At 33.1% G+C, this 22,489-nt stretch overlaps 2 protein-coding genes across 13 annotated transcripts in view; one reads left to right on the top strand and one right to left on the bottom strand.

The window, feature by feature from the left end:
- Positions 1-22,489, top strand: part of LOC126915589 (phospholipase DDHD1-like) — a 410,369-nt gene that overhangs the window by 221,189 nt on the left and 166,691 nt on the right. The gene's annotated exons all lie outside the window — the stretch shown is intronic.
- Positions 2,676-22,489, bottom strand: part of LOC126915585 (potassium voltage-gated channel subfamily KQT member 1) — a 143,532-nt gene continuing 123,718 nt past the window's right edge. For 7 of the 12 annotated variants that reach the window (XM_050720381.1, XM_050720385.1, XM_050720379.1 and 4 more), the window contains 5 exons: positions 18,210-18,457; positions 15,752-15,862; positions 11,591-11,747; positions 5,636-5,758; positions 2,676-4,752 (listed from right to left, as the gene is read on the bottom strand). In XM_050720381.1, the coding sequence (XP_050576338.1) occupies positions 4,651-4,752; positions 5,636-5,758; positions 11,591-11,747; positions 15,752-15,862; positions 18,210-18,457 (741 nt within the window). In that variant the 3' untranslated portion in view covers positions 2,676-4,650. The remainder of the gene's footprint in view (positions 4,753-5,635; positions 5,759-11,590; positions 11,748-15,751; positions 15,863-18,209; positions 18,458-22,489) is intronic. The other 5 variants (XM_050720383.1, XM_050720377.1, XM_050720386.1 and 2 more) reach the window with 2 other exon arrangements.

Raw genomic sequence — 22,489 nt, 5'->3', positions numbered from 1 at the left:
TCGTACGATCTTAATACGTTGGAGCGCGTTTTACAGAGTATTTTTTCGTTTTCATCGAAATGTAGCGACGATTTCGAAGCTACTTACAAACCGAAAAATCTACCACAATGACAAGAAATCGAATTATGATCATAAAAATAAGCGTTACATAACTTGATAATTATTAATGGTACATTTACGATCGATTGACTAGAATATGTTCGCCTTAATTGGACAACTTATATATTATAATTAGATGGTCAACTATAAAAGAACGAAAACTCTTTAATACCATATATTTTACAATTTTCTTCGTTATCCTATTAATTTTATCATCCGAAATAATATTTTTATATCTACAATTTTTTATATATCCAATTGCATTCGAGAAATTACCTTCTTTGAAAATTTTTTAATGATACTAAAAAGATACTCGATTCAAAAATACTCCTAAAAAGCAGCTTCGTTTAAGTTTCTCTATTCTTGCTATATATTCATATGATATTCATATATATGTATTTATATATATATATATATACAGAATTGCGTTACGTTAGACTCTAATAATAACATAGTGAAGACGATAGATATATTCAGTGCAATATTTCGCCCGATTATGTACGTAATCCTAGTTATCAAGAAACTGGTCCTTCCCGCACAGAGATCGATTAAACTGAAAAATTTTCGTGCATTTCCAAAGCACACGTGCGTCTCAAAGAAACGATCCGCAGAAGATGCCGATTTGTTTTACCATTCGAATGTATAACGATATCCTCTCTTTCTTATTGGTTTAATTAAATTCAAACCAAAATGATCGAGTATGAAGGAATTGATTTATCACAGATTCATTTACTGTATCTTTGATCATGGATACATTGCTTGAAATCTCGAACTCAAAGATTTTGATGAAGATTTCTTCTTTTTTAATTATAGGATATAAATTATTATTTTGTTCGAATTAATATTTTAATCACCTTTAAGCGAAACGAGGTCACTTTATTTTGTTAGCCGAACTTTTGATTTAAATTGCACTTATCAAATATTTAAAAACTTATCAAATATCAAATAAAAAAATAATTATTATTATTACAATTAATTGGTAAATTGCAATAGAAATAGAAAAAAAGGAGCAACGAAGATAAGTACTATACAAAAAAAAGAGATGTTCTATAATTATTTCATCTTTTTGAAACTTATTTGAGTTCTAATTATTGTTTAAATGTTGAGTCCAGGATTTTTATAACCATAAATAAAATTTAACCTCTAAGTTCCTTTACACTCGAATGGTCATTGAAAAATGAATAATAGACAGAAAAATGCTTCTTGTTGTACGACATACGTACGTACGCACACGTCTAGAATTGCTTAGAAATTAGACGTGAATTTATATATAATATTTTACGGTGTCAGTAACATTATAATTCGTTATATGCCATATTTGATAGCCTACGTAGAAAATATAAATGTATTTATACATGCAGAATATAATTCGAATTTCTTTTTCTCTTTCTCTTTTTATTTTTATTTCTGCAATATTTCCATTATCACTATTCTTTCGTCTCCTGCGTTCAAATGCACAATCCTTCATGCATTCACGAGCAACATCGATATAAGATATTCGTGGCGTGATATAAATATCTGAGATTGTACAAATATGTTAGAAAATGTATTGAATAAAATTTTTTGGATATTTGGACGTTCTTAATCAGAGATTTATGAAAGATTTAATGAAAGTTTAAGAAAATTAAATATCCATCAGTTTATATTGCTCTCTTATATATTTTCTGTCATGTTTTAGAACAGTTTTCGTATATAAGATGGTACCGAGAAAACTTACTTCATTCTATTACAGTTTGAGTCTGTGAAAACTAAATATTTGTCAGTAAATCACGACTATGAATGTTGGAAAGCAATTCGAAATAAATATTTTAAATGATTAAACCATTAAATTTTACGACAGATTTTACGACAATTCATGAGGACAGATAATGTTTTTCGTAATTTCTTGCATCGTTTTTACCTTAAGACATATTCGCACAAAACTTGCGGAGTGAATTAAAAGCCACGAACACCCTATATAGCTACCAATTCTACATTTGCATCAAAGATCATTTAGGAGAAGATATATATACATGTATAACATTTTCACGTAGTCCGGCAAAGTTTGCGTTAGAAATTGAGAAAAAATAAAGAGAAAGAAAGAGATAGCGAGAGGGAGGGAGAAAAATGTTCGTTTCGAGCAAAACTATGTATAGAATTCGACATCGCGTTTTTGTACAATGCGTATTCCCGCTTATCGTCCACGCGTACACGCGGCTATACCTCGATTTCGTTCTAACTAGTCTAGCAACAAGTTTTGTAAAGTCCGTGATTAATTTTAAGGCTTAATAATTGATCATTATTACCAGCAGAGACTAGAAGTTGTATCTGTATGTGTATATATATACACACAAGCACACATGCACGCGCGCAAACATACAATGTATATAATAAGTATATTATTCTATATATATATAATATATGTATATAAGCCTATTTATAGAGATATATCTTGTCTAGGAAGTTTCTCTTTATTTGCTTATTGTTCCTCTCTATTATTCCTAGTTGGCCCAAGTGATGTTCCCAATACGTTTGTGTACGTTTCTCCGGCGTATCGTCCCACGTAGCTCTTTTGAAGAAGCTTCTTCTATCTTCGGTTTTCTTATTTTAACACTTCCTCTACTCCAATTACCAACTTTCTTATCACGTTTCTTTATAAAACACATATTTCGATAAATTCTTCAATGTTCACCTGCAGATCCGATTAATCCGACTCGTTCGGAATTTCGATCTCTTGGTTACATCGTGCGACGCGAAGAAACGCCGATCAGTCGAAGATCGACGTAGTGAATCGATTAAATCTCCATTAACACCAACGAAGAATCTTCTGTACCTTTTTTCTATTTTTATCTTTTTTTTAATTCTCTTTATTTTACTTAATTTTTCGTTTATTTTCTCATGTCCAACGTTTCTAACGCCTCTATCAGCTTGACAACTATTCCTCGTTCGTGTGAAGAGAATTATCGTTTCTGTGCGTTTAGCGTGATCGTTTCGCGAAGGCTATTCTCCGAGGATCATTGATCCTGCATAGCGGAAGTATCCAAGTGACAACGTTTCCATCTTCAGTGAGCTTTCGTTCTCGTCGACTCATACCAATTTTAAATCCCTTTAAATGTGAACCGATTTCTTCCGGGAGAAGCGCGTCCTCTGGGCTGGGGAAAGCAAGTTCCTTGAATCTTTGGTGTTCTTTTTCTCTTTTGTTTATCGATGAGGTGCGAACAAGTTTAAAGGAATCCATATCTTCCATTCTTTATTCCCTTCTTTTCCGAGTTTTTAACGTTCTTTCTTCTTCCCTCTTTCTTTTTATTCTAAACGAGTTTGTATGATCTTCTGATTTTGTGAATGCTTTGCTTTGATTCACCTCTATTCGTTTAGTTACAGTCCATGTCACGAGTCATTGAAAATTAAAGCAATTTTTAGAGTTTGAAGTAATGGAGTTATCAAAACTTCACTGATTCGATTGTAACTTCTTTTTTGTGTATCATCTATATTCTTTTCGATCTTTATTTCATAAACGTACTTTGTTTTCGGATTTATTCGAAAAATAAAACAAATTGTAGTTTCATTCTATTAATCATTGCATCTTATTTCTCTTATTTCTTTTTAGATAGATATTCTTATCAATTTTATCTTCAAAATAATTTTAACTGATCACAATTCTGACGTTCACGTTATATTTATTTATCTTGATGTTTTCACAATTCATATCAATTATATTCCAATAACAAGCAACAGATTATTCATTTACTCTTACTCAGTCAACATACACCACTTCTGAAATAAATCCAAATCTCTTTTTATAACTACCAATTGAATGTTTAATGACAGATTCATTCCTTCTTTAATTCACTGTATCTTCCTGAATCGCGTCTTAATTAGCCAATCGATCAATTAATCTATCTTTCGTTTTTCATTTATTTCACAGCTTTCATTTCTATCAGCGGTTCTTTGCTGAAATTACTTTAAACCTTCGCTACCTTGAATGCATCCACCATTTCCTTTCACCCACGCCATTCATCGCTTTTTCCCATACTTTTTTTCAAATTCTTTACGATTCATCATTTCTTTCAATGCTCTTCCAAATCCTTCGCGATTCATCGCTTCTTCCAATATCCACCCAAATTCGTCACTCCTTCCGGTGGTCTTCGAAATCCTTGATGCGATTTATCACTTATTTCGATACTTCTCCATTCCTCCGCGATTCATCACATATATCGATATCTTTTCGATTCTTCGCGATTCGTCACTTCTTCTTATATCCTTTCATCAATGTCGACAACAGTAAGAAAAGACGGGAAAAGAAAGAAGAAAAAAAAACAAATGGGAGAATAATCCGATAAAACTGTGCGCGCCTGCAGTTTCCTTTGAACGTTATCTCCACCTCGGTTCGTGACGCGAGAAGTCTCACGAATCAGTAAATATGTGCCATGCTCGAGGGATATCGGAGACATCGATTCAGCCGCTTTTGCTGAGCATGTTCGAGGCGACACTGGTTATGGTAACACGGGGCAAAGTCCACGGGATTGCTGGTGATCGCGAAACAGATGGCACGAGCTCGCCGGGGGCTTTCTGTTACACGTCGTCCTCTATACTCCTTAGAGGTATTTGTTGCTTTTGTGCCACTGCGTTCAGCACGTAGACCAGCTGGTCCAATTTCTTGTCTATCACGGACAACTGCGGACAGAAATGGTTTCCATATAAGAATCAATCTTCTCACTGCGGCGCTTTGGATAGAAAAATCTCTGCCTTTCGACCTGAGATAGTTTTCTTTGGACTTTCTATTTTCTTCCTTCTTTTTCCTTTTTTTTCTTTTTGTTTAATTTCACTTCAGAGATCAAGGAGAGAAGATTAATATATCGAGTTTATCGAGACGAAGAATAGGTAAGAAAACAGTTTGTGTGCTTACATTCGTTTTCACTTATAAAGGGATGTTTTATAATTTTATATTCTTTGCTTTATATTTTGTTTCCCCTTATTTTTAAATCATAGAACGAGGTAGAAATTTTGAGAAGGAATCGGTCGATGATTTTAGATTCGGTTAAATACCATTTATTATGGAAATGTTATGACGGATTTAATCAAAGGAGACGATTAATAACATGATTCTTAGATTTCGTAGAAAAATACAAGGAGAAGATGGTTCAATCCAAAAGTTGTAACGAAAATCGTTATTAATTTTAAAGCTTCCCTCGAACAATCTTTAAAAGAGGAAGGGAAAAGAACAATGAAAATTTCAACTTCCATTTAATGATACTCGAATTACATCTTTCTCGAATTCGTCAACTTTGAAACCCCTGTTATCGCATTATGTTATTACATGATGTAACTATCCGTGTTAATTCGGTCGAACTGAACTCGAGTGCCTCAGCAGGATGCTGCGCAGGCACCCAACAAATTGAAAATTATATCTCTCATTACATCTGTTCACCTGCAATCCTACAGTAAAAGGAGATATACTGTGAAAGACTAACAAACTTACTTCCTTCTCAAAAAAGATAAGGGGAAATCAGTATTAAGGACGTAATGAAGTCGGAAAAAGGGTCACGACTGAACTCACCTGCTGTTCGACCCTGTATAAACGTGCACCTATAGTCATCGGTTTCACGTTGCCTGCTCGGTCGATTCCTGCTAGGTAGCTGCCTGGTTTGCCCAGGGTCTGGTCCAACCTCCTCTGCAATTCCTGTGAAAACGCGCAGGTTAAACGCTTAACGGTGTAATGTGGTATAAAATTAGGAACAAGCGAGTTGTTTCTTTCGAATTTTATAACATAAATATTGTTTAACGTGAAGATATCAGACTTAATACAAGAGACGTATGTAATTAAATTAATTAAAGGGACGTAAGAGTCGTTAATAAACTTGCGAATTTCCATATACTTATGGGGATTTTGAAAATACAGAAATGTACAGAATGCATATAAGATATAATACTCTGAAACTAGAACACTCGTTATAATATTTAATAGATAATACTTTCTGCTTAAGTTCTATCTCTTTAATAGCGTATATAAAAATATTCATTTGTATAAATATCCACAGTCTAGTTATTGACATGTTTTCAGAGTTATACGTGATACTTTGTTTTAATCACTAAATATCACTTAAAATAATTTAGTTATTCATTCTAAATGCGATACTCTGCGCAATCTCAAGTAAGGGGAATTTAAAAGAAATAATGCGGCCTCATTTTACTTATATCTAATCTGTAATATAACTTACTTATAATATAACTATGACGGTTATAGTAGTCTTTCTTTCTGATCAATAAAAGTTTACTTGTTGAAAACGATATTATTTCGTATTTATAATTCTTGTATTCATAAGTCTCATAATTCTCTTTCTATTATCAGAGTATGTAATTAACTCACGTTTTCTTATTCGTGGGTCGAATTTTCCCTCAAACTTAATATACAATTATACGCACGCAGAGACCGTGCTCGCTCAGAGACCGACATTTTGCCAGGCATCGTGCTCAAGTACATTGTATTATGTATACATATACACGCACGCACAGCATATATACATACATACATACATACATACATACATACATACACATCAAACGTATAATTGGATTTTCGAATGTGAATATTGCATTATCCGTTCATTATCCTGGATCGAAAAACAACATTCGATGTTCATACGCATTATCGAGCGAACGAAATTGATTGTGTTGTAGAAATGTTTAATTAGCCTTATTAATTAATCGTATTTCACGAGTAGCGAACAACGGCAAATACCGCCGACTTGCTTGGTGCTGGTGATAAATTAATGTTGGCACAGAGATTGGGAGAAATTACGAAGTAATACCTTCTTCAGGTCAATAAATATATTATATAATATATACATATTACTGAAGATTATGGGGCCGTCGAGTGAAAAAATAATACGAATGAAACGTATACTGTTTGCAGTTACTAATACAAAAAAAACCGGTATCTATTAAACAAGCAATTTGTTGCAAATTCGCACTCACTTGCACAGTTTAATGCGTTTTGTTTAAAGGCAAAAAATATATCATTAACTTCTTTAAGGAGAATATTATATGTTACTGCCTTTTCACATAATACCAAGATTTAAAATGTTTATAATTATTCAAAGGTACAAAACTCTCGTTTTACACTTTCGTAAAGTTATTACGTTTCTTTGATTGTTGGCCAGTTTTGTATTGGACTGTGCTAGATTTGTATTAAATTATTTTTATCGATATCAGTAGATATTTATTACCAATAACGTCAATCATTTATAATTTAAGTATCAATAATTAATGAATCAAGAAATGTTGGTTATCTTCTATTTTTGTTATCAGGAATACTGTAGGTATATTATATGCAAATTGCACAAAGTCAGAAATTTATAAAGAATAATTACGAGAATTTAAGCCGAACTAATATCAATCCAACTTAATAATGTAATATATTGAGGTTCACCGTATTTCGGCACGCTATCGAAGATCTCAAAAATTGCAAAAACAATGAAATATTATCTGCCTATTATAACGATATAACAAATCGATGTTCATACAACTACCATAATGTTGAGAATTATGTATGAGAATAAGGAAACGCCATCTTAGCGTGATACCGTGAAGGCTTAAGAATACTATCGATTTTCTGAATATATAACAAAGCCTGGTTCTCGCTCGAACAAAGGATGCCTCGTTCGCGCAAGCTGGATCAATATGATCGATGATTCGCTTTGAATAATCACAGTGTTCCACATCATTTCCGGGTGAGTTTGTTATTCAGCATTTTCGACTCGTTTCAACACTAGGAAAATCAGGACAAATTGTAGATATCCTTTTTCGTAGATAACAAGCGTCGGATCTACGGTAATGAATTTCGTTGGCTTCGTTAAATTTTCTGTATTAATTAATCACGAGGAAATAAATAGTTTTTGCGTGACGAATGGCTTAATAATGAAATTTTCAAATATATGAGAACATATTGATTTATTCGAAAAGTTTGTAACGATGTTTGAGAAGAAATTTAACGTAATGTATTTTTATAGAATACTTAGAGACAATCCACATTTATCGAATAACGTATGCATCATTTTTTACACCGATTTATATCAATTTATACCGATTTCGGAACAGAAGGAAGGTATCTTAATTCCACATATATTTGTTCTTTTATGTATGTTCGTCTATTTCTGCAAAACAGCTTGACCAACTGCAATCATTCTTTTTGCATTTTATAGGGCATATCTCCCGGTTATTTTTTGTCAACTAGTTTTTCTTTTGCAAAAATCCAATTTTTACGTATGTTCATCGATTATTCAGTATTAGATTGAGCTATCGGGATGAAACCTTTTGTATTTTCTTGAATAGTCCACCGATCGGCTCCGTTTCTCCAATTTGTTCATTATTAACTATCGTTATTGTAAAGAATTCGTTTATTAATTTCATTTTCTTGCGTTCAGCGTTTGCTTTGCCATTGTTTGACAGATGTCGAAATGATTATACTGTAGCGACCTAGACGAGCGCTTTGAAATTCTCAAGATAGGCTTTAACTCGCGTTTCCGTCGCAGGAAACGTTGTTCTACGGATTCGTTTTCGGTTATAAGTCTATCTTCATTGCACAATGATTTGGGACACATTATTGAGTTATAGAAATATCCTTCTCTATCGCTGTTCATATTAATAATATCAGTGGCGCAGTACAGCTGATTTATTCTTTATTCGCATACAGCCAATACAATTTTTTATTCATTAGTAAGAATTAAAAATTGAAATAAATAATAAATAAATAGAAATAAATGACCACCTAATTAATGACAGTGAAAACCATTTTACGTTGGCCCTGTAATATCGATCGTTTCCATAAAAAAATATAGAATAAAGGATTTTTCTGAATTGAATGAATAGAAGTGAAAATAGGCCATATATTAGATGTATTTTTAATTTTGCGTCACTTTCAAGAAGATTGCGATATATTTAATGCACAAGTTATGTTTAGTAAATAAATGAATAATCTTACTCGCTGCTCCATATGTGTCTAAATAGAATACAAATTTTTTACGCATTTCGAAGTCGCTAATATATTGTTAACAAAAAATCTTTTATTTGTAGTAAACTTCCGTAGAGTAGTTTCACAAATCCTTTCCGAAAAGCTTCTCGAAATTTCCTGGCAATGAAATCCTCTGAATATTTCATGCAAGCCTCTAGAATAGTCTAAAATATTAAAGTCCTTGCTGTCGCAAAACTTGTAAAGAGCAGAATAAATGATAGTGGAAGTGTATTATATTTGGAATGGATTAAATATTAATCGATATCTCAAATAAATTTAATATATTAGTATCATATAATTAATTGATAAAGTATTATATAAATAACTTAATCAAATAGAACTTGATGCAATGTCATTTTTTTTTTTTATTAATAAGAACATTTGCCGAATCCTTCAAAGCGGAATTTTAGAAGATACTTGCCATGCAACATTTCAAGAAACTTAAAACGCATCCAAGTCTTAACCATAATTCGTACAATAGTTCAATTAATTTTATAGCATCCTAATAGCAACCATCTTCTCATGATATATCGATATAATATATCAACGTTATACTGGCCCAATAATCGAAAAAAATATTCGCAAGCATAACGAAATAAAGTCATATTAAAGAGAAACGGTTTTTACTTTCTATTAATGAAGGGTTATCCCTTAAAACATGGCAAAGTTCAAGCACACGAGTATGCTTGATACAATTCCAATTGGTTACGCTATTATGTCGACAGCCGATCACCTAACCTAGACCTGTCGTTCCTTCTATTGACAACTCTGTTGTCCCGTGATCTGACATTGGCTTTATTCGCCCGCAGCGATTGGCAGAGACGTAATAATTGTCGACAACGCGAAATCTGCATTTCTCCGATGAGAAATGATACGCGACGTAACAGCTGCCATTGTCTCTCAGCCACAGCTCACAGCACGTTCTATCGCGAAATGCTAAACGTTACTCGCCTCGATGACCGATTTCTTTTTTTCTATTCTCTTTGCTATTTTTCCTTTTCCGTTATTTTTTTTTCTTTTTTTATTTTTGCATTTAACGGAGAATCGGCGAGTATTCGCGCAGATGGCGATAAAGAGAATTTTCAATAAGCGTCGATACGATCCGATATTATTAACGAGTCCATTTTTGTTACTTTTTCCATCTCTTTCTTTTTTTGCTCATTAATTAGTTTACTAGAGAAATGTAATATATTTCATTTTTCGAAATATTTGTGTTTTTGATAATTAACGAATATAAATTTGATTATGTGTGAAATTGATGTACGATCAACGAAGAAAAAAATTATATTCGTATCTTCATCAGTGTTTTTCTTCAGTTAAAAATCGAAAATGATGCAACTTCTGATGTGTTGATTTTCAAATGTCATTGTTTCTGCTATTTTGTTTTTTTAATAAGATTTTGTTGTTTGATTTGACAAGTTATACATATGTGATTTTTTAAATATTAAGATTGACGCTTTAAGGCCACAAAATAGTGGGAGAAATTGATATCTAAAATAGAAATAATTTAATTGGAAACTAATATGTTAGGAAAAAATGTTTTTCGAATAAAAAATATTGATGCGTGATATTATGTGATTTTTTCGTTTCTCTTTTTCTATTCATAACTCTTGTGCTTTTATTTGTTCGTATAATGACGGAACTTTCCTGCTGTTCGCAAATATAAAAGTTTCCTTCGGCCTCTTAGCAATTTTTTCGAAAATTACCTACGAAGATTTATATTTGAACATGAAAGATATTTTCGTCCATCTTTTATATCTTTCCTGCTTTGCTCAAATATTTGACCTGCGTGTGTACACAGGTAAACATTAATATTCGCATTAGCGATAGAACTTGCGAGCTTCGCGAGTCTCTTAAAGGATTCAGCTTTCCTCTTAATCAAAATTCCTTCTTGAAATCTTTCTTTTCTTTGCAATAGGGTTCGTAAAACGAAAAGATGAAAGTCTAAGGCACTATTTCTTGTTCAGAATGCCATAAGGAAGAATGTTTCGCGAAAATTTCAGCTAGGAAGTTACATGATTTTTTACTTTCCTGTTTTCTAGTGTACAGTTTTTGGACCTCGCAACGGTAACTTGACATTTCATAAATTCAAGGAAGGAAGTTAGCATGACAAATGTGCAACTTGCGAATTGAGTTCTCTGATAATGTTCCAGAACTATAGTTCAAGTAGAACAATATGATTTGAAACTACAATGTGGACAATTTGTCCAAAGGCAATTGTTTCACCTAAAAACCTTAATTTGTTAACAATGTTGCTGCAGTGGTAACTTTTTAATTTAATTATAGAACATAGTTGCAACTAAAGGTATATGTAATTTGAAAGTTGCACAATCTATATATTTACATATATCTAAAGTTTATTTTATTTAATTATCCCTGTACTATCATATTGTATCGTAGTAATTATTAATTTTTATATTTCAAACTATTTCTGTCTATCAATAACTAACTCGTATACAGTAGTTTCATAATAATACGAAAAAAGTAGGAACAAAAACTTACCTTAATCCGAACCATCATGTTCAAGTGACCTTGACTATACTGTTCGATCACATCGCGCACATCGTACGGTTTCCGTGCTTGCTGAAACTTCCTCCTGGCCACGAAGTACTTAATCTTCCTGATCGCCCTTATGGCGTTTCGATGTGCTTCCGTTAGCCTGAAAATTATAATGATTCTATTTTCGGTCAATTAATCACACCGGTAACAAACAAATTTTCCAATATACATATACGTCATTACATAATGATTCACCGTTCGCATCACAATTAATATTTCTTCGCTTCCGTTTACACGAATCTGTCTTATACATAAGATTATGTTTATGAATCGTTTACTATTTCGTATCGAAATAAAATTTGTTCCTCTGTTCGAATTATTATTTACAAAAACTGAAAGTCTAAGAAAATCGAGCTAGATTCGATTCAAAAACGGAAAAAATAGAAGGGAAAATATAAGAACGGTCCAAAAGAATTTGATTGAAAGTGATAAAAGGAAGAGAAACTTGACACAAGTAGAGAATTTATTTTATTATCCAACACCGACTATAGATCGTCAACACTCGTATAACTTTGCTTATCGAAAATATTTTCCGTTGTCAGCTCACAATTCTACTGACTGTTTTAAATGATACGCGTGCTATCTATCTCACAAGGACATTCTCGAGAAAAGTGGCTGTCCTTCGGTTGTTTACTATTCAATGCTGTCTTACCGCGAGTAAAGACGTATTCTCATTGAGAGACGTACATAAATGGAACAGGGAGGATTTTACATGCATATGTATTCCTCTAAGAAAAGACTCGTGTTATTTCAACAATCTCGTCAGTGGCACACTTTTGACGTTTATTAGTGTCGCAATTGATGATGCGAGTTTATGAGAAACGATGCGATGTTCGCTGGTTGTTCCCTGTTCTGTGTCATGGAATTTTACGAGTAATTTGCGCTCTTATTGCTTCTTATTCTTATAACGCTAAATTACTCGAGTTAATTAATATATTTCTACAAATTATGTGGACACAGAAATTTAGTTTAGTTAGCTATTGACTGAAATACGTATTATGATGTATTATTTTTAAATCTTGAATTATTTTAAATTTATAGTAGAACAAGGTAATATTTAAAGAAATGCTGAACCGTTCGGGAAACTGCAAAATTGAATAATTACAATTTTTATCATTTTTTGAACGTGTACATGTTTTCCTAGAAACTGAAACTGAAACGAAAATGAAACATTAATACAATAAATTCTTTGTTTTGTGACCTTACGTTTTCAGTATTAAACGTAGTAATGAGAAATTATTCAAATGAGTTTGAAATTGTACCAAAGATTGACCAGCTTTCTTATCGTGATATTATACAGTAAAGACTCTCATTACTCGCGATTTTTCATTTGCCAAAGTTTGCATTGGAAAGATTATATAGATTTTATAGATTTGATTTTATAGATAAATTACAGAAAAATTACAGTAACATTACCAGATGAAAATAATATACAAGATTCGGTTATTCAATTCAAATACTAAACACCCTTTCTCTAAACAATCTGCATAAATGGAGAGTATTTTTCAGCACTTTATCTATCTATCTATCTATAAATCTACCGGAAGATGTTTGTTTGCTCATCGGCAAAATTTCGTCATTCGACTTATCTATTCTCAATTCGCGAGTCGAAAATTCTTAATTCACAGGAAAAATTGGAGTGGCTCGACAAAACGGTTGGCCAGCCGCCGACCGCTTATTTTCACAAACGATTTCACGTTTCAGCGATGAAACGCGGGAAACTCGAGCTCCGAAAAGCTAGAAAAGCAAAAAATAAAATAGAGAAAAAAGGAAACAGAGCGAGAGAGAGAGAGAGAGAGAGAGAGAGAGAGATGCGACTCGCGAATCAAACGTTAGGGATGTGCGTCGCGGGGCAGCGAGAAGATCGGGAGAAAAAGAAAAATTCTGAACGCGACTTGTCTTTGTGTCGGAGGTTCGAGTGCCAGGCTTGCAAAGAATGTAGGCCGTCCATGAAGCGAAGTAATGCACCAGTGAAAAAAGCACTTACGTTCCGTGCTTTTTGAAGTGGGCGAGGGAAAGAGAGAAAGAAACAGACGAGTAGAGAAGAGGAGCTTTTCACGAGAGCCGCCGCAAGGTAACGCTCCATTCCGCTTTCGAGAACGGAGACTTCCTCGAAATGTCAATGCCACGTGCTCGGAATTTGCTTTCCTAACATATTACCAACTTTGCTGTTGGTTTACTCGCGGCGATAATTTTTGATAATAACACTTTGAGGAAAATTTTGAAAAAATTCTTCCTCGACGAGACCAGGGGAGGATAATTGTTGGTAGTAGCTTTTCGAGGAAAATGTCGGCAAGATGCATGAAAAATATTAGAAATTAGAACAAGAGACAGTTCATGAAAGCTCAATATCTAAATCAGAGGCACGAAAAGTATTTGTATGATCTATTTGTATGAACGACAGACTATAGAAATAGTGACAAACAAGATATTAAGCAAGTCTTTGATATTCTTTTCGTGACCACAACGTTAAAAAATAAGATTCAATGACATAAATTGATTGAGAGGTACTGCGGATAAAATATTTCGTTAGCACAATTATCCTTAATGAATCGGCGCAAGAATCTTTAAAGGGATAATTTTTAAAAATTTGTTTTAAATAAGTAGCATATTAATATTAGATTGTCGCAAAAGTTTCTTTCGTTTTGTAAAAGAATAATAGATGCTCACACTTTTTGTTTTATTTCGTTCCAATAGAATTAAATGGATTATATCTAATTCGATAAAATAATAAAACAAAAAGCGTTGTGCATCCGATATTTCCTTACAAAACGAAAGAAAATTTTGCAACAACCTAATACAAAGTTCTAGATTGAGATAGAAAGAAATACGTGTATGGTACAAGCGCTCTTTACCCCCACAAAACGAGTCGTTGTTACACTCAATAATTGCTGCTTGCATTCAACAGCGATTCTCGAGCACATTTAAATTTCTGTTCGTCGCACGTTTTACCTACTTGCTTTGCAGCGATTCTCGAGATCGATCGAATAGCAGAAAGACCATGAATCGCGGCACGTTTAACATTAACGAGATCCGAATCGTTGAATCGGATGCATACTGTACGGTACCGTTTCGAGCTGTTTCCAGCATGTATTACAGAAACCAAACGTGCTGGACGAAAATTCTCCGGTTAATATCGATTCCGCATGCAAAATGAAAGTAATTTGCATGAAGATGTAGGCTTCCTCTATTCTCGCCTATGCCTTGATTTTGCTTGCTGTTATCAGACCCGACGTGCAAACGAAAAATAATCGAACGATACTATCGTTGCCAGTTTTTCCAAGGCAGTTCCATTTAGACATCGACAAAAATATCACTGTTTTTTTTTTTTTTTTTTTTTTTTTTAATAATTGTGAATATTTTGGAGATTAATGAAATTTCTACTAGATAATTTTAGAGTGGGAAAAGTTTCTTGACGATTTCATTTCGACATGATGACACGTGCTTTTTGTATTTAAGTATCTGGATCGTCTAATAATTAATTTTAATGACATTTGGATGAAAATTTGTTAAGAAATGTTTGTTTTATTGTTTTATATTTCTAAACATGTATTATTAACATTCAAATTTTGTTTCCTTTTTTTACATATGTGCTATGTACTTTGTCGACTCTAAATTATATCGAATCGAGCGACAGTTAATGAAAAGACCTTTTTATTCATCCTACAAATTATTCATAGATTTCTATAATACTAGGTACCATTTGATAAACTCTAAATTATGTCAACAATTATTCATTGTCTCGTTTAAGTCTCTACGAAATACAGGCACAAATTTGTTCAATATCAAATTACTGTTTCGCGCATTAGCATATATGTACTTACAAATTTTTTTCATTCTTCAAAAAGTACTTCGTAAACGTTAAAGCAACGCTACATATAATCACAAATCAAAAGAGTTACCTATATCTCGATTTATCCAATCAACTCTGCAAATCCGATTTAATCAATCGACTCAATCAAAGGAAGGTAACTTACAAAAGACATTTCCATAACACAAAATCACAACGTTGTTGTAGTTTGCCTCCATCTCTCGGTTAAAACACTTTTCTTCGTATCTTTATACGAAAATCCAGCAAGATGACAGAAAGAAAATCGTACTTACGTGGTGACTCTCTGCGGTTCCTCGATATCAATGTCGATTTCATCGCTGGTAGCCTCCGTGACGGAGCTCGTCTGCGAGGTGAAGAGGCTTCCCCTGCCAACCGGAAATACGCTACTCACACTACCAAACTCAAGAACTAGTTCGTTCGACGTTCAAAACCGCTCCAGAGAAAGTGCCCTTCAGCCGGTTGACGTTTCCTGTCACGCCAACTTTCCCGAACCAGCCATTATTTCCCCGCGAAATTTCCAAAGATTTTCTCCGTTCCCGACTCTTACGCACACTTCACATGCTCCATTTTATCCGCGTTTGATGCTCGAGCAAATGAAATTTTTTCGCACCAGTTATCTATTGTCTAAAGTCGGCGGATCAATACAAGAAAAAGAAAAAAAAAATGTACGTACAACTAGAAGACTAGAAAGTAGCGGAGGGTTTATAAGGAGAATTTATTTAGAAGATTTTGGTTCAAATATATTTTAAATGCATGTATAAATTTTTAAATATTAAATCGTAGGAATTGTTATATCAGTCGGCTTCTAAGCTTCTCTCTGGAGCGAATTTCAAAATTAAGTAACTAGACTACTGCTTAGATTACTCTTTTCATTTTCACATCAACGTTTTATGTTTCGTTCCGCAAAAAGAAAATATTATGAGATTTCGTATGAACATAGTAAGGGGATAATATCATTATTCCTCGTTACAATGCAACAATATCATAGTTAGCAAAGAAAACCCACCATAATCTGAAGCTCAATTAAATAAGGATGATATCTCGAAGTAAAGTCGCTCGATTAATTTTACAAAGATAACTGGAATATTAAAATAAGGAGGATTGTATAATTAAACGTTCTTGATGGTAGGAACAAATATTTCTATCAAAGTCGCATTTATAGTAGGCAATTTTTGCCCGACTCGTTAAAATGATAGAGCTATAAAAGAAAAATTCATTATCTATAGCTTGTATCTTGTCGATTCACTGGTCATTTCAAAATTGGATATTCCAGAGGCTTATTTAAAAATTCAATAAGTTCGCGGGACCTCATTTCCAAGCGCAGACTATAGAACTCAATTTGCAAGTTTATTTGAGAACTGAATAATATTGAAAGTTATGGAACCGTGGCTCGAAGTTTTGAATCAAACGCCCGCATCGACGGTCTGTGTCATAAAACGTTGAATAAAATGTGATTTTTGTTTAATTTTCTCGTATACTACGAAAGCTATTTATGTCTAATCTGTAGATCGATTGGAGTCTGTGTACGATATTCCAAATTATTTAATCCGAAATTAAAAGTGGCCAGTAAAAGTATTTCACTATGAAAAAAAGAAAATGACTTCATTAAAAGATTTATTACTCAAACTGAAATTTGAATAACCGCGATAACCCGAAGATTATTTATCAAATATTGATTGGTGCAAACCTACAAATTCCTTTTATATTATGCCATTTTGTCCTATTTTATTCTACTTAGTATGTATTTATATATATATCCACTTAGAACCATGATGCAAAAAATTAGTCTAAGTAAAATATTGTTAGTTAGGTAATAAAAATGTATTCAAAGTCGAATAATGTATAAAAATAAAGAAGTATAAAGAATAAAGAAAAAATAATTAATTAATATTGTCAGACCACTAAGCAACAATAAGCAATCTAAATTCGTAGTTTGTAAATTTCTTTAAATCTTCGTCGAATAAAACATTTTAGTGAAACCTAAAATTGCTTATCAATTTAATAATATCATTAAATCGATATAAATTCTATTCTAATAGAAAGATGCAAACTGAAAATTAAAGTTTCTACAGGATTGAATCGGATAGAAGTCACATCTGTTTATTCGAACGTTAACTCATATTATTGGAAAGTGAAATTGTTAAGGAAACAGTGAGTTAGTGAATTCCTATTTTCAGGGATCATTTTATTCGATTATTTTATTCGAATTATTCAAATATACACAGTTACAGTGTAATGAATTTGAAGGAAATGAAATTTCATTTTTAACTTTAACGAGTCGAGTCGTATTTATTGATTTAAGATGAGGTTTCTCGTTGATTTTAAAATCAGTTGCAAAAATTGTGTATTTTTCACGTGTACAATCAACTGTCACTATAAAAGGAATCAATCAAAGACTGGCATTGATTTAATAAGATGAAAGGTCTAAAATTATAACATATTGGGTTATCAATGTCATGATCGTAGATTTGCTGTCTTGTTATCAAGATTTACTGGTTTGGATTAACATTTATGAACAGATTTTTTTACTTTAAAATAAACTTGTCGTATGTTATGCAAATATTACTAAAAAAGAATTCCAAGCAAAATGGTTACCAACCAACTACTAAAGTATACTATCGGTTACCGATGATCAACACGGCGCTTAACATGTTAATTTTCCGCTCCTACCGGCAATGTTCGTCAGCTTTACTAAATTAACAAAAAAGAACAATCGATGCCTCGACTCACCGATTGTCGCGTCTAGCACGATTAGGTGTACCGGCCTTCGGTTCCTCCATGTAGAAGATTACGTCGCCCTCGTTCTCCATCCGTTGGTTGTCATTCTGACCCCCGGTGTCGCCAGTAGCACCGCCACTGGACACACCACCGGATATCGTAACCGGTGGTAACTGTTGCTGTTGTTGAACGTCCATCCGGTTCCTCGATTTTCGCCTCTTCAGTACGCTCGCCTTTTTTGCCACCTGGATCATCAGAGACTGAACCCCCGGTGCCCTCCCATTACAACACACGTCGAACACAACATGCACTATCCCTACTAGCGAGCGCCACAGCTCGGCCCCGAACACGGATCCATCTGAAAAGCTCCCTAGTTCGCCAACGGCGATATATCTGTGCACTGAAAATTTAAGCTCGTTCGGCTGCCGCGATATTATTCAGGATTTTCGTTAATAATGGACGGATAGTATACATATAGATAGCATCCATAGGTATTGGCAGAAATCTGCACCTGGGTTATCATCATACATTCGGAACAGATTATTAACATATTCCGTGTTACACCAATTTCACGTAGTCTGTCATCAAACAGATATTACGACTGAAGTGACTTTATGATTTTGCTAAATGGCCTAAAGATTGATGAACGGAAAGTTTAATATAGGTCATCTGTGAGCCATGTACGGAATGTGTTACTATATTGGAGATATTCCAGATGCATTACTTCTTTCAGCTACGTAAGTTTAATGACTCCGAGAAAAGGGGAATTTCTTGTATTTACTTCGATTAATCTCTCTTAAGAGCAAACACTCTATAGGTATGATAATATAATGGTCAGATACACAAATGATTGGAATAAGATGCAGACTTTGTCAATAGCTTTGAACGAGACACATTTACTATGGAGGATGTTTTTCAGTAAAACCAGATCGTGACGAATGACTCTGTAATGTGTTAACATAGATTAAAATAATAAATTAATGACTACGTGTATAGAGATCACAGAGAACGTGTGAATCTTTTTTATAGTTCGACCAAATGCATGATCCGCTTTATAACTCATCAAGTAGTAGTGACAAAGGAATCCGAGCATACGTACATTGATTCGAATGTGGCAGTTCTCTCGCAATTTCAGTTTTCATCAGATTAATCACACGGTACTATCCTGCTTCGAGATTCGTTCCTGATTATTAGCGCAAGTTTAATGGCGCCATATTGATAGCGTACAGAACTCCCGATGAGATTGCTAAATGAGATGAGATTGAAAAAATGTGGAAATATTATTCTAAAAGGACCTGATCTCCATTTGAAATCCACGCAGAATCAGCTTGTTGCCAATCTTCTTTATTAGTCGAATAAAATATTTCGTAAATCAGTCATGAAATTGTTTATGTGGATAAGATGGTATTGGGAGGAAATAATGGAAAATTATTGATACTACATTCGTGAATTTGAATAAAAATGAAAAGACATTATATGTATATATAATAATAATGATAATATGAATATATGTGTGTATGCCATTTACTCGTTAGATACCTGACATTTATCAATTTTACAGAATAAATTACGAAAAAATACTGCGGAGGCACAAATATCAATCTCATTAAACTATTTCCTCGGATGAAGAAAGGCCAATTAAAAATAATAAAACTAAAAATAAATCTGGAAACGATCTATCCAAATAAAAAAAAAAAACTAATCTAACAGCAATCTAATTGCATCTACATTAAAATAAAAACAAGAAAGGAATAAGGGAAATAGGGTAACTTTTAAACTTTTAGAAATTAATTAACAAGAGGCTGAGAGACTCGTTTAAAATTCTTTTTCGCAACATTCGTCGCATCATATGGAACTGTAAGCGTTGTACGTTTCCACAAGGGGAGAAAAAGTTGGAAAACGAATTGTTTACCGTAGCGGGAAGAAAAAACAAGAGCCACGGACGATGAAACTGTTCCTCTCCTTTTCAGACTTATCGAATTTTTTCCGTATAGGAACGAAAGTAGGTCAGCATCGGTTTTCAAATCTGCTCTCGGAGCCGGCAATATAACTACGCATTAACGTCATTTTTCCTTAGACTCTACGCGTTAAGCACTTATGGAGGGTTTTGGAAGAATATCACGGGATAAAAATTCATAAAACTTCCGTAATCGACATAACTTGTCAACTCGCGAAATCTTTATGAAGAAAGTTTTAGCATTCAGGATGAATCGATCATGAGTTTACGAAGCTCTTGACGATAATTCGATTTTCGAATAGTTTCGACAATTTGAAAACTATTAACAAAGAGGTTCAATACCTCCTACTAGCCAAAAATTTAGTATCTTTTGGATGTATCGATTCGGATGGTCCTTAGTTTGATTGAACAATTTCAATCACTTTATACTTATCGATATTGTTAATCCCGATAAACGATATTTATTATGGAAGAACCTAAGAAAAATTTCTCACGAACTTATTCTAATCTAATTTAAAAGTAATCGAAACGCTGCACTCGACAGTTTAGTTCGCATAAACCGATATGTTGTAACTTTTCAATCAAATCAACGAATCAAACATACGTGAAAATAAAGTGATAGAAAGACGAAAGAAAAGTGAGCAAGTGAAAGAAGTCCGAATAAACCAGGAAAAGGAAATTCATTGGGAAAAGACGTCAGATGAAAAAGGTGAGAAAGTACCGTCATGTCTCAGTGCGTTTTAGTATTCAATCCTATTTGCCAGCGTGAAAGCTGTAAATGTTTAGCATGGACAATGAAACGTTCTATCAAGATTCAGGAAATAATCGCACGAGACAGAAAGGAAAACGACAACGGAAATATTCGAGCGACGACCGTGACAGCCGACGAGCGTAAATTCTCGTTCCCCGCGAACGCGTTCGTTTCTTTGCTTTGCAAGCTGACGCGAAAATAAAATGGCGAGACGTACACTGTGCACCGAATCGGTGAAACGACTCTGCTTCAAATGTTTCGAAACGATATTATGATTGTACATCGTTTTACAAATACCACTACACGCTCAAGTTTTTTTTTTATATTTCCAACTACATATAAATTTTGATCAATAAATTAAAAATTAACGAGAAAAAAAATAGGAAAGTTTCTACTTACGTATATTTTCTATAGAATACAAACTTCTTTTAAAGGGAAGGATGCGTAAATGAAATCTTTTTCGCGTATTTTTTATCTGTTCTGCATAGGAAATAATGATAGCAATAAAAATAGTTGTTAATAGATATTAGTTTATAATATTAGTAATAATGTTATGTAATGTAATTAGATATTAGTAACAATGATAGTGAATAATAATAATACAATAAGGGCCCAAAAGTCTCCTAGAAATGTGTTTAGGTATCCACTGCTCGCATGGCTCTTATATTCTGTAATTATAGGTTTTAATAAAGATAATAGCAAGTATACATATTTAGTAACACAAGCAATTCAATTGCAGTGCGCTTGTAATATTTTATACATAGGTACTAATAATGTAATTAACTATTTACTATCCATCGCTATTAAATTATATTGTAACATGAATAAAGTCAGAATATTTTTATTTTGTAATAGGTATTTTAATATCATATAGAGTTATAGAACTGAGTTATTGGAATATGAAAAATGTTCTTTTTTAAGATATTTATGTTTAAAGCAGAGTTGTTACCACCACTGTTGTGTCGGTTCATATTGTGCGTACAGGATGTCAATAATATCAAGAATACTTGTTAAGATTAAAATGTAGTGTAACATTACCTGAAACTTACGAATTTTTCATCTGTAACTGTTAAACTCAAACTTTTTTTTATATTTCAATCTGTGTAATGACTATGCAATATCTAAAGGTGGTGATATATCGATTTCTAACATCGAAATATATTTTCCTTTTCAACATTTGAAATTCATTAAAACAATAATATTGTTACGTACGCAGGTTTCTCTTAAGGACATAGATTACAATGTTCTAGAATTGTTTACGTTTATCAAAGCCCAACGTAACACACATCTAACAGAATTATAAAATACTCAGGAAACTGAGACAAGGAACCGAAAATTGATCGAAACCATTGAAACGAAATAAATAATTCATATACAAGCTTATAAGTAGCTATCAAGCGATACTGCAACTTTAACTCCATCGAACATGATTAAGTACTCTCCACTTAAGCATCGAAGCGATACAAATTGCCAATAGATTACTCACATGAAGCGCGTAAATGTGAAAGACAAAAATAATATAATTGTACGCGTTTAAAGAAATTTCTCTACCCACTTTTATTTCTAACAAATCACAATCAAAAA

The sequence above is a fragment of the Bombus affinis genome, chromosome 4 (assembly GCF_024516045.1).
Source record: "Bombus affinis isolate iyBomAffi1 chromosome 4, iyBomAffi1.2, whole genome shotgun sequence".
In the NCBI taxonomy this organism is placed as follows: domain Eukaryota; kingdom Metazoa; phylum Arthropoda; class Insecta; order Hymenoptera; family Apidae; genus Bombus; species Bombus affinis.
The sequence above is the reverse complement of the archived record's forward strand: the minus strand, read 5'-3'. Positions and strand labels throughout refer to the sequence as shown.